This window comes from Triticum aestivum, chromosome 5B (assembly GCF_018294505.1).
Source record: "Triticum aestivum cultivar Chinese Spring chromosome 5B, IWGSC CS RefSeq v2.1, whole genome shotgun sequence".
NCBI lineage: Eukaryota > Viridiplantae > Streptophyta > Magnoliopsida > Poales > Poaceae > Triticum > Triticum aestivum.
In genome coordinates this window covers 381,836,564-381,848,438 of record NC_057807.1, presented here as the reverse complement: position 1 = coordinate 381,848,438, position 11,875 = coordinate 381,836,564, and the positions used below count along the sequence as shown (strand labels likewise).

The 11,875-nt window shown below is 45.1% G+C and overlaps 1 protein-coding gene and 1 pseudogene across 1 annotated transcript; both read right to left on the bottom strand.

The window, feature by feature from the left end:
* Positions 1 to 4,629: 4,629 nt before the first annotated feature.
* On the bottom strand, positions 4,630 to 8,261 carry LOC123116178 (GDSL esterase/lipase At5g45910-like; annotated as a pseudogene).
* A 612-nt stretch (positions 8,262 to 8,873) lies between these two features.
* On the bottom strand, positions 8,874 to 11,590 carry LOC123111959 (ribosome production factor 2 homolog). The gene is made up of 7 exons (XM_044532841.1): positions 11,435 to 11,590; positions 11,029 to 11,186; positions 10,414 to 10,617; positions 9,902 to 10,147; positions 9,585 to 9,821; positions 9,355 to 9,420; positions 8,874 to 9,266 (listed from the first exon to the last, which is right to left on the bottom strand). The coding sequence occupies exons 2-7, from the start codon at positions 11,101 to 11,103 to the stop codon at positions 9,159 to 9,161; spliced, it is 936 nt and encodes a 311-aa protein (XP_044388776.1). The 5' UTR covers positions 11,104 to 11,186; positions 11,435 to 11,590; the 3' UTR covers positions 8,874 to 9,158.
* Between the last annotated feature and the right edge of the window lie 285 nt (positions 11,591 to 11,875).

The window sequence follows — 11,875 nt, the reverse complement described above, 5'->3', positions numbered from 1 at the left end:
GTTTACCTTAATACTTTTTTTGTAGTTGCGGATGCTTGCGATAGGGGTTAATCATAAGTGGGATGCTTGTCCAAGTAAGGGCAGTATCCAAGCACCGGTCCACCCACATATCAAATTATCAAAGTACCGAACGCGAATCATATGAGCATGATGAAAACTAGCTTGACGATAATTCCCAATGTGTCCTCGGGAGCTCCTTTATTATTACTAGAAATTGTCCAGGCTTATCCTTTGCTACATAAAGGATTGGGCCACCTTGCTGCACCTTATTTACTTTGTTTACTTGTTACTCGTTACTATTTATCTTATCACAAAACTATCTATCACCTACAATTTCAGTGCTTGCAGAAAACCTTACTGAAAACCGCTTATCATTTCCTTCTGCTCCTCATTGGGTTCTACACTCTTACTTATCAAAAGGACTATGATAGATCCCCTACACTTGTGGGTCATCAATAACTAGTCCAGATTCCCTTTATGCTAAGATGTTGCATGCTAAGTATTATCCGCATGGCAATTTATTATTGGCTGGACCAAAAAATGGCTCCTATTTTACTTGGCAAAGTTTGGTAGCAGGGCTGCAAACATTTAAAAGGGGCCATATTTGGCGCATTGGTGATGGTAGCAAGGTTAATATTTGGACTGATCCATGGATTCCATCTAGTCCAGACCGTCATATAATCACGCAAAGGGGTCAAACTTTAATCTCCAAGGTATCAGACCTAATTGATCTGACAAATGGAGAATGGGATGAAGTACTGATTAGATCTATATTCAATCCAGTGGATGCTAGGAGGATTCTCCAAATTCCTTTGAATTATGAGGCTTTTGAAGATTTTATTGCTTGGCATCACACCCGAACTGGTATTTTTTCGGTGAAAACTGCATACCATGCAGAATGGGCACATAAATTCAGAGGCAATCGAACTGGTCCTGGTCCATCAGTTGACAATCTGATTTGGAACAAGATTTGGCAGCTTCAGGTCCCACGGAAAGTACAAATATTTTGTTGGAGAAGTTTGCATGGAGTGGTCCCAGTTTGATCAATCCTAGCGAATAGACATATCCCAACATCCAGTGAGTGTCCAGTCTGTCAGCAAGGAGCCGAAGATATCCACCATCTTCTGTTTCTATGTAAACCAGCTGTTGAGATATGGCAAAGATTGGGTATATATGATATTATAGTTGATGCACTAGTGATTGACCGATTAGGTTCAGCCATTCTGGAATATCTATTGATGTCCACTACTGGTTCGCTATCGCATGCTTCTAGTGTTGGGATTGGAGAAGCAATTGCTACTGCAGGTTGTACATCTGGTGGGTTAGAAGGCAGATCACTAATGGAGAGAGGGTACCACCAGTGGGGAAGTGTGCCGCATCTATTATTTCGATTGTTGCAAATGCTACACGGAAAGTTTCTTTGTTGCCGGATGTGGAGAAGAGATGGACCAAGCCTGAAATATGTTTTGTGAAGCTGAATGTAGATGTTGCGTACCATGCGGACGAAGGAGCTGGAGCTGCAGCGGCTATATTACGCGACATCAGGGGTAATTTTATTGCTGCGTCATGCATATACTACCCTATAGCTGCTAATGATGTTACATCTGAAGTTGTGGCAATGAGGGATGGTCTAGCCTTTGCTAACACCATGGGATTGAAGCGGAATCAGATTCTTTGGAGGTAATCAATTTTTGCACTGGACATGATCATTGGTGGGATGCTGCAACAGCAATATATGCGAAATTCTTGGACTTGGCTACGGGTGTAGGGAAGGTCAATTTTATGCACTGTTTTAGAGAGGCTAATAGTGTTGCTCATGAGCTAGTTCAATTTAGTTTTCATAATAAAGCTTCTAGTATTTGGGATGGTGATCCCCCTAGTTTCCTCCTCGGTAAACTAGCCGATGATGTAGACATTATGTTCAGTTAAATAAAGCTAGCCACGATAGCCTTCCCTTAAAAAACCCTCTAAGTACTAGTTAATTAAAGATTTCTTTAGAAAGAAGGCCTAGGGCACGCGTGAAATGAGTGACACCCTCACGGATGCCCTCTCGGCGATGTTTCGTGGCCTGCGGCAAGTCGATCCTATATCGCCCCTACTCTTTTACTACCTCCGTCCTGGTTTATTGGTCCCCATTGTATTCCGTACGAGATTTTGACCATAAATTTAACTAACAAAATGTTTATGCATGTCACAAAAAATTATATCATTGAAAACTACATTTAAATACGAATCCAGTGATATATTTTTCGTTCACATGCATTAACATTTTGTGAGTTAAATCTTAGGTCAAATTTTGGCACAAATTTTAAAGGGGACCAATAAACCAGGACGGAGGTAGTAACTTTGTTGCGGATGCCCTCATGGTGATGTTTGAAAAGGCTAGGGCAGCAGGTCACATCAAGGGTGTAGTTTTACATTTCATCGTGGGGGTGTCTCTCTATTGCAGTATGTTGACGACACGATACTGTGGCTGACGTTGGAGTATCACCTCTGAGTACTATTACCTCCGTCCTGGTTTATTAGTCCAATTTGTATTTTGTGCTAATTTTTTACCAAAAATTAACTGACAAAATGTTAATGCATGTCAATAAATATTATACTGTTGGATTCGTATTTGAGCATAGTTTTCAATGATATTATTATTTTTGACATGCATGAGCATTTTATTAGTTAAATTTATGATTAAAATTTGGCACAGATTACAATGGGACCAATAAATCAAGACGGAGGTAGTAGTTAAGTAAAGATTTTTTTAGAAAGAAGGCCTAGAGCCCGCGTGAAATAAGTGACGCCCTCACGGATGCCCTCGCGACGATGTTTCGTGGCCTGCGGCGAGGTGTTCCTATATCGCTGCTGCTCTTTTAACTTTGTTGTGGATGCCCTCACGGCGATGTTTGAAAAGGTTAGGGCAGCCGGTCACATCAAGGTTGTAGTTTTCTGTGTCATCCGAGGGGTGTCTCTCAATTGCAGTATGCTGACGACACGATACTGCTGTTTGAACCTGATAAGTGACAACACTATAGTATTCTTTTAGAGCATCTCCAACAGCCGCGCGAAACGACGCGCGCGCACGGTAAACGCTGCTTTTAGCGCGCGCGGGGCGTTTTGCCGCGCTCCAGCGGTGGCGGTATAATCGCGCGCGCGCGGAAATTGTTTGCGCGCGCGCGCGGAAATCGTTTGCGCGCGCGCGCGAAAAGGCGCCAGCTCGCGCCTCATTTTTTGCGCACCGCTTCCGGCGCGCCTATAAAGTGCGGCGCGCGCCACGCGCCTCTCCACGCCTCTTCTTCCTTCCCTCTCTGTCACGCGCCGCTCCCGCGCCCCGCCATGCTGCTGCGCCGCCGAGCAGCGTCCGGCTACCGCGGCGTCCGCTTGCGCCCCAACGGCGTCTACTACGCGGAGATACGCTCCGGCGATCTCCGGCTCGGCCTCGGCACGTACGGGACGGCGCACGAGGCCGCCCGCGCGTACGACGCGGCGGCGTGGCGCCTGGGCTGGCCGCGCGGCCAGATGAACTTCCAGGACGTGTACACGCTCCAGCAGGCGCTCGCCGTCGCCCCGCCGCCTCGTCTAAACACGGCACAAGACCGTGCGGAGCACGCCGAGCGGCAGCGCCGCCTCCTCGTCGCCCAAGAGGACGAGCGAGCCATGGCGGAGTGGCGTCGGCGCCACCCAGAGGACGTCGCCGACGAGCATGCCTACTGGGCGGAGAGGACGGCAAGGCACCGCGCGGAGCGGGCTGACCGGCGTCAGCGGAAGGCATTGGCGAACGAGCAGTGCGACATAGTTTCAGCAGGTGGGAGGTCGTTCTTCACCGCGGACGACGATCGTTGGGACGACATATGGATCTCAACCTCGGACGACACCGACGAGGATGATGGTGATGGTAGCGACTTGGAGTAGTTTCTATCGCTGTATGCCGTAGTAGTTTCTATCTATCTACCTATGCTGTAGTAGTATGTCGAACTATCTATCTATCGATGTAAAATATCTTGTATCATTTTTTTATCTATGCAAAAAAATGTTTTTTATATTTAGAAATAAGCGCGCGCTGCATTTTTACCGCGCCTGCTGGAGCTGCGCGCGCGCGGCTTTACAACGCGGTTGCTGGAGCAAACGCTGCGCGCCGCGCCAAACCAGACGATGGGCGCGCGCCAAATCAATTTTTAGCGCGCGGCGCGTTCGGCGCCTGTTGGAGATGCTCTTATATTTTGAAATTATTGCAGAAGTAGGATCTGATACTGCTACGTTAACATATCTGTGCTAACACGATACTGTTGTGTAAACAGAAGATGTGTTACTCTTTTGTTTGAAATTATTCAAATTCCTTATCCTAAGGCTTCTCTTATTTTTGGATACCCTAGTACATATAGAAGATTGTTTCTTATTCCCTGCCAAAAAAAGATATTATTTCTTATTTTGAATCGGAGTAGATTTGAAAAAGTAGTTAATCCCCGCTGAAAATCACTAGCAAGTTTGCTTCGGCCCTTCATGTGTAAAAAGCACCTCGTTTCAATCCAAATATCAGTACAATGATGCTGCTATTAACTTTTACTTTCGTCCGCGATGTTGAGACGTTCGTATGAACTCATATGTCGCAAGTAATGGTTTTCAAGTTTCTCCTTCACTTCAGTAGCGAACAACACTCATTATAGGCGGGTCGGCGAAAGGGCCGTTGAGCCACCAGTCGGCGATGTACCCGTTGGTGGCCTCCGTGTAGTGAACTCCATCCCAGTTGACGAACGCCGACGGGTTCTCGCAGGCGGTCGCCCCCGGCATGCCGCAGATGGCGCTGCCGTTCCAGTTGTAAGTGCCGCCGGCTCCGCAGCAGGCCCGGAGAGCGTCCGCCTCGGCCATCCCTGCAGATCGACCGCAAAAAATTCCCAGGGAGCTCAGTGGCTGGCCGCGCCGCAGCAAGCAAAGTTCAAGACACACGAGCGCAACCAAAGATCGAAGGACTTGTTACCGTAATGGCTGGGGTTGCGGAGGATCTTGATGATGGGGCTGTAGAAGTCGGCCAAGATGATGGTGGCACGGGGGTACTTGCCCCTGAGAGAGACTATTGCAGTACGGAGCCGGGAGTTGTGGTGCGTGGCCACGCGGTTGACGTCGATGAGGCAGCCCATGGGGTCGTACTCCGTCGTGTTGAGGCCGGAGCGGCTCGTCAGCATGGTGGGTGAGCACCCCAGCGGTGGGTTCCCCGGCACCACCACGTAAACCGCGCCTCCTTTGATGAGCCCCTGCGGTGCCAAGGTGAACCAACACGGTTTAGGCGCGCTTTTTATTCATCATCAAACTAACTAGTACTAGGGCACAACACTGGTTCAAGTGCAAAATTCAGTGCTGATCAGTACGGAGCTTGAATGCATTACAAGTTATGAAACAGGAAGAAAGTCTGTCAGCATGGATATAGAAGATCTTCATCAGGGTGCAGTCCTTACCAGTCCACAGTTAAGAGCGGGTAAATCCAGTTTTAATCTTAAAACTCTAAAACCCAGCAAACTTTACACTCGACTTTTAAATTTGGATATATTTGGTCTCTCACCTATCTGAAAAGGGTTTGGTGGATGATGTGGTGCTTGTTTAGTTTTCGCGCATGTAACCCATTCAGAACAAATAATGAGTAATTAGAAATCAAGAAAGGGAAAATTGATTTGAAATTACGAATACCTTGGAAGAAAACTAGAATTTTAAGAGAAATTCTGCGAAATTTCCCAATTTTAAAATAAAACGTTAGAAAAAGAAAAGAAAAAAATAAAAATTTGAGGAACATTAATTGACAATCATGAAATATGGTGAATGCTCACGCAGTGTTTATGAATTTTTCTACAATACTTCCGTTTTCCTACTTCTTTTTAAAATAAATAGTTTTCTGGTGTTTTCCTAGACTTAGATCGTATTTTTCTGATTTTAAAAACACATACAGGTATATATTTTCTCTAAGAATCAGTATTTCGTCATAAATCTTCACATTCTTCCAAACATGATTTATTCTATATTTTTTGTGTTTATTATTTTTATTTGTGTTGACTGGGTTGCCATGTGGGCAAAACAACCACTGCGTCATCGAACAAATTTCTTTTAGTGGAGTAAAGGAATAAACATATCTTGTGTTGAAATTAAGGTTATTTTTTCGGTTTTAAAGTTTAGGAACCAAATTTAGACTTGCCCAAGGTCCATGGACCAAAATGTACTTTTTCCTTCTAGAAAAAGGAGATAATCGTGTCACATTTAACTCTGAAACTATATTCCATTTTAAGCAATAATCCTTTGGATTTATATGTTAAATCCATATTTTATTTCAAACACTAAATCATGAACCTTTTTTTTACCAAACATAAGTGTACCTATTTGTGTTTATGCCAATCTTGTGCAAAGGATAACAACAATTCTAATTAGTTCCCTGCCTTGAAAAAACCAATTGGCCCATTTGACTACTTCTAACTGATGAGAGGTGTGCGTCTAATCAATACTCCCTCCGTTCCATAATGTAGTGCCTATAGATTTTTACAGAAGTCAAACATTACAAACTTTGACCATGTTTATAGAGAAAAGTAGGTACATCTAAAATACCAAATGCACATCATTGGATACATCGTGAGTTATATTTTCGAAAAGTACATGTTTGGTATTGTAGATGTAGACAATTTTCTCTATACACTTGGTCAGAGTTAGCAAAGTTTGACTTTCACAAAAATCTATAGGCACTACATTGTGGAATGGAGAAAGTTATACTATCTCTGAGATGTGATGTGCAAAGACAATATAGGTCATAGTCAACCCTTACCTTCTAAGGGCACTTACAACGCCGGGCGCCAATGCAGGCGCCAGGATCTGATTCCTGGCCGTTATAACAAAATCCTGCCCGATTCCCTGATTTTTGCTAGCGTCGGAGCAAAGGTAGGCACCGAGTGCTAGCGGACCTTTACATTAATTTTTTAGTTCGAGTAGCAGCTGTATGCTGCTGCTAGCGTTGGAGAATGAGACTCCAGCATGGGCGCTAAACGTATTTTTTTGCACTAAGCACCTGCATAAGCGCCTCCCCATTGGAGATGCCCTAAGAGGTTAGAGATCATCCCGGGATGTGCATCACGAGATGAAAAAAACAAATTTGAGATGTGATGTGCAAAGACAATACGAACCGTTTGAAGGCCAAAGTCAACTCTTGCCTTCTGTCTAATGTTAGAGATCACGCTACTAGTTAGATTACATACTACTCCCTCCGTTCCAAAATAGATGACTCGGGTTTGTACTAATTTTATATTAAAGTTAGTACAAAGTTAAGTTATCTATTTTGGAACAGAGGGAGTAGTAAACAAAGGCTTTCAAAAAATATGTTGTGTTGTAGTACAAAACAAAAACGACAACGGTATGCTGGTCACTCAAATATACCTCCACGGCCGTGGCAATGTTTTGGACAACTGTAGGTACATGCGACATCACTTCGTCTTCAGTCTTGCCGGCAAACCACAGGAAGTTGTAGTCGTTCACTCCAAACTCCCCAACGAAGAAGAGAGCCTTGCTGAAGCAACCTCCGCACCCTGTATTAACAAGTTGCTCAGCATCATTTGACTTGTACGTAGACAGTAAGTAATTACACCATAAAGTCCATAATATAATATATAGACTGGAGAGCACGTCACGGACCTGAGGTCTCGGTCTTGTTGCAAATCACTGGCCTGAGTTCCTCGAACCAGCCCAACTGCACGCTCAGAGAATTGTTGAGCAGCTTAAATTGAACTATATTGTTCCTCTCGAAGTAGTCGACGTCGATCACCGGTGCGCCGCCGACAGCGAAGTTTACGCCTTTGGAGGCGTCCGAGTCATTCAGCAGAGGGTCCAAGAAGGGGGAGACCAAACTCCTGGGCTACAACCATGGGGAACAGAATTAATTAAAATCGAACATGCACTCAAACTTCAGTGAATTCATTCAATGCTTTAAGAACCAAATCATATCAAAACGATAAGTTAAGGAAGTGAATACAATGGATCAGATGGCTCAACAACTTACCGATGAAATCGATGGTGTTTCTGCCGTCGCTGAGGCGGCCTGTGGGGTGGCCAAAGAAGGTCATGCCATAAGGAAGCCTGTCATGCCAGGAAGGAAAAGGCGGGACCAACGCAGCCGCCATGATCACAAAGTTGCCGGCGTCGATGTAGGAGTCCCCGAGGGAATACATGGCGGTGAAGAAGCGTGAGTCGGAGCTCGCGCCATAGATACAGGAGAGGAAGAGAATGGAGAAGGCAAGAATGAGCTTCATGCTGGCTAGGCTAGAGCTTGGAATGGTGGCGAATCAAAGCCACACGAGGGCTAGTTATAATGGACGCTGCCCAGCTGCTATGCCGGGAAGATGAAGGAAGCGAGCTGTGCATCTTGTCAACGAATGGCAGCTTGCTTCCATCCAGAGCATGAAAAAAACAATTGGTAGCATTACATCCAAATTGAGATAAAAATTTAAATGCACTTCGTTGACCTCCACTGGCAGGTCTCGGGGATTAAGAGTAGAAGAGAGATTCTTTGGCATCAATGCTTATATAGTATAAAATGTACATGATCGTGCCAACTTGATTGCCCAGCGCCAGGATATTTCAATTGCTAACTATAATCAGTTTTAGTTGAGACTTCGTATATGGTTCAAGTGAGTGGTCACCCAGTAATCTTGGTGATGTGGAACTGAGTGAGATCTGGCAGAGCAATTCCTACTTTTTTAAGACAAGCTTCACTAAGTGGTCACCCTGTCTAACGCTGAGCGACACCAGGGGCTGGCCCAACTGTTGAGATGCAGTTCAGCGCAAGCTGCACTTTCACAGAGCCTACGGTATTCACAACACCATGGATAAAGATAAGGTTGCAAAAACGGAGGAAATGCAGATTCAGAAAAGGCACAACGTCCATGATAACAAAACTTAACCATGTCATCACAACAATCGCCTCTCGTCGGCTAATGTCAGTGCTAATAACAACAGTAAAACAGAAATACTTGTAACATATGTTGCTCCAAAATTCCATTCTTATGTCTGATAGATAAGCTGCCTCGATACTGACGCCAAAGTCCATACACAGGTTTGATAGCTTTAAAGGATGGTACTGGACTATTTACCACTCAACCTATCGACCGAAAGTCCTTAAACTGACCGGTTACAGATATTAGCCTTCTCTAGTTTTCAGCCACCTTTTGCTTCTTCGAGTGCTCCTTGTTTTTCTTGGCATCACGACGCTCACGCTTCAGACCCTTTATGTTGCTTGTTACGGTCAATTTTGAAACCTTTCAGACAAAAAACCATGACTCAGATTAGTATGCAGATTGGTTAAATTCGAACTACAGCTGCTGATAAAACAAATTAGACACAAACCTCCTGGTCTGGAATGTAGATCCTGCCCTGCTTGCCTTCAACTGGATTATTTGTGACATTTTTCACCTGCAAACATGTTAATGTAGTTGTGAATACATACTGACATACAAGTTCTCAGTGAGAAAATTAGGGCAGAGAATATGGTTGTTTGCTAATGGCACCAGTTAGCAACCTAACCATCAAGATAACAAAGTCTGATGAGCAAACGCCAGTTGTTCATTTGGAATTACCTTCTTAGCATGACCAGGAGCCTTCATAGCTTCTTTCTGTAAACTTTCAGCTGCTTGTCGGTGCCGCCTAAGTACCAGGTCCATTGAAGGCCCAACTTCAACCAGCTCCATTCTAGGAATAGAGGTGCCTGACCTTTTTAGACGGAGAGCGCAGTGCATCATGTAGACAGTAGTAGGAGAAATTGCTGTGCACACGAATATCCGATCTACACCAGCAAGGTTCAGATTCTCTACCACCTGTATCAAAAATAAACTAATTAAGCTCAACAATTATCCATATATATCTTACACGCCAACTTATCTATAAAGATGCACACCTCTCCTTTGAAATGATCAAGCAGCATTTCCTTCAAATGCTTCAGTCCTTCAACACTCTCAAAGTGCTCCCCAATGAAGGCAAAGAAAGGCTTTGTTCCAAGTTTAGGTGCCAACTTTTTATCATATGCATAGGATTCTATGGATTTGTAGTTCTCAACTCCTACTTCAACAAGGTCATATATGTGGTGATCGTAAGTCCTTCCGAAAACAAGATTGTTGGGCCTCTTCTTTGAATGAGAACCATACTGTAAACACATAAGTAGTTAAAGTTAAAATAATGGAGAATAAAGTTTAGTATGCAAAGGAAAATGAAAAAAAAATCATTATAGCAGACATGGAAAGAGTTTCAGATAGGTTTCATACTGGTGCTTAGAAAGTCACCATCTAGCTCATGATTACATAATTTTACTTCCGAGAAAATCATCAATTTGATACTTATTTTCTCAAGTGAATAACAATTCCCCATTCCCACGAACTACATAACAAATCAAGGCAGCATAATACGACTTACCACTAAGAGGCTGCAGTCAGATTTAAGGGAGAAGAACTCCAGGGAAGTTTCACCCCCGCTCTCAAATGGCCTGATGCTGTCGTTCTTCTTGGTGTACTTGACAGCATGATCACGCTTCAGGTGGAAAAGATCTGCCAGCACAGAGTTCAAAACTGCGCTAGTCTTTGTGCCATGGAGAATAAGCATCTTCTTGCCATTCTCAACCTGGATCAAGCAGTAGAACATGTGGTTAAGCAACTAAATTAAGATTTACATGTTGTTATCTGTACAAAGCATAGAACATGTGCCAGAAAATGGCCATTCCTTTTGTGTGTAACTCAGGTTCCTATAAAAGAAATACAGTGTTGCAACACACTACTCCGAAACTTTTATTTGGAAAATTTCTGGAAGATGCCAGTCTACGGTTGGCCACGGTCACAAAGACAATAACAATCAAATAGTAGTACTATCTAAGTAATACTTCGTTGTACCTATCTAAATCACAATAATGATTTTGTGGTCATTGTATGGCTCTGTAATTGCAATAAGTAAACGGGGATGGTCTTCTTCTGGCACTGTGGACTGAAGGCACATTCGTAACAGCTGAAGAAACTATGGGAGGTAACATAAGCTTACGAGCTTGGGCGCATGCTTGAGGAGCTCGCGCTTGGCGCGCATGCTCTTGGGAACCCTGATCGCCATCTTGCTCATCTTGCTCAAGCAGCGGGGGAAAGGGACTGAGGCCTCTGGCGAAGGGTTTACACCTCTGTCTAAGCTTGGAAAGCGCCTATTCGCTGCTCAAACAAAAATCACAGGTCAGCGCGAAGAAGATGACAGGAGAAGGGCTGAAAATTCGACCAGCACAAAAATCGCTGCGCCCAGCACTCCAGCAGCATCCCTGGCGAATCCGTACGCCGCAGCCGGAGCGCGTCCGAGCGCTGGCGCCGCGCGGCACACAAGATGGGAGAGAAGAGGGAGGAGAGGCTGGGGGGAAGAGAGAGAGGAGAGGCTGGGGGGGAAGAGAGGGAGGTGGGAGGCTGACCTCTGCCGCCGCCGTGTGGCCTCGTTCGACCGCCGCCGCCAGTCGCGAGAGACGAAAGGAGAGAGCGCTAGGTCTTTCGTTCGTGTGAGGGTTTTCAGCGGTGGTTTAGGGGGAGCGACCGATGCAGGTGATGTCTTGTACAGCAGGCCAGCGGGCCGCTTCACGGCCTCTGTAGGGTCTGGGCCTCAGCAAAGATACCCACCACTAAAAAGACAAAACAAAGATTGGGCCGTGAATGGCTTGCTCGCGACAACGCTTCCATTAAGAAAGGCAGACGTCGGTTATTAGGGGAAAGTTTTTCCCTCTCGTTAGGGTTTCTTCTTCCTCTCGTCAGCCGGTGGCGACGTTGAGAACCTACCGTCCCTCTCCTCCACACACCCGATATGCCTCTGCCCGGGCTGCGGTTCGGAGTCAGGGTGGAAATAGGGGGCTGAGCGAGTT

What these genes read in the sequence shown, in the direction of transcription:
- LOC123111959 (XM_044532841.1), bottom strand. Translation starts at nt 11,103, where the DNA reads ATGAGCAAGATGGCGATCAGGGTTCCCAAGAGCATGCGCGCCAAGCGC. An exon ending in TCAAGCATGCGCCCAAGCTC is followed by an intron (nt 10,618 to 11,028) that starts GTAAGCTTATGT and finishes TGCTTGATCCAG; the next exon opens with GTTGAGAATGGCAAGAAGAT. An exon ending in CTGACTGCAGCCTCTTAGTG is followed by an intron (nt 10,148 to 10,413) that starts GTAAGTCGTATT and finishes ATGTGTTTACAG; the next exon opens with TATGGTTCTCATTCAAAGAA.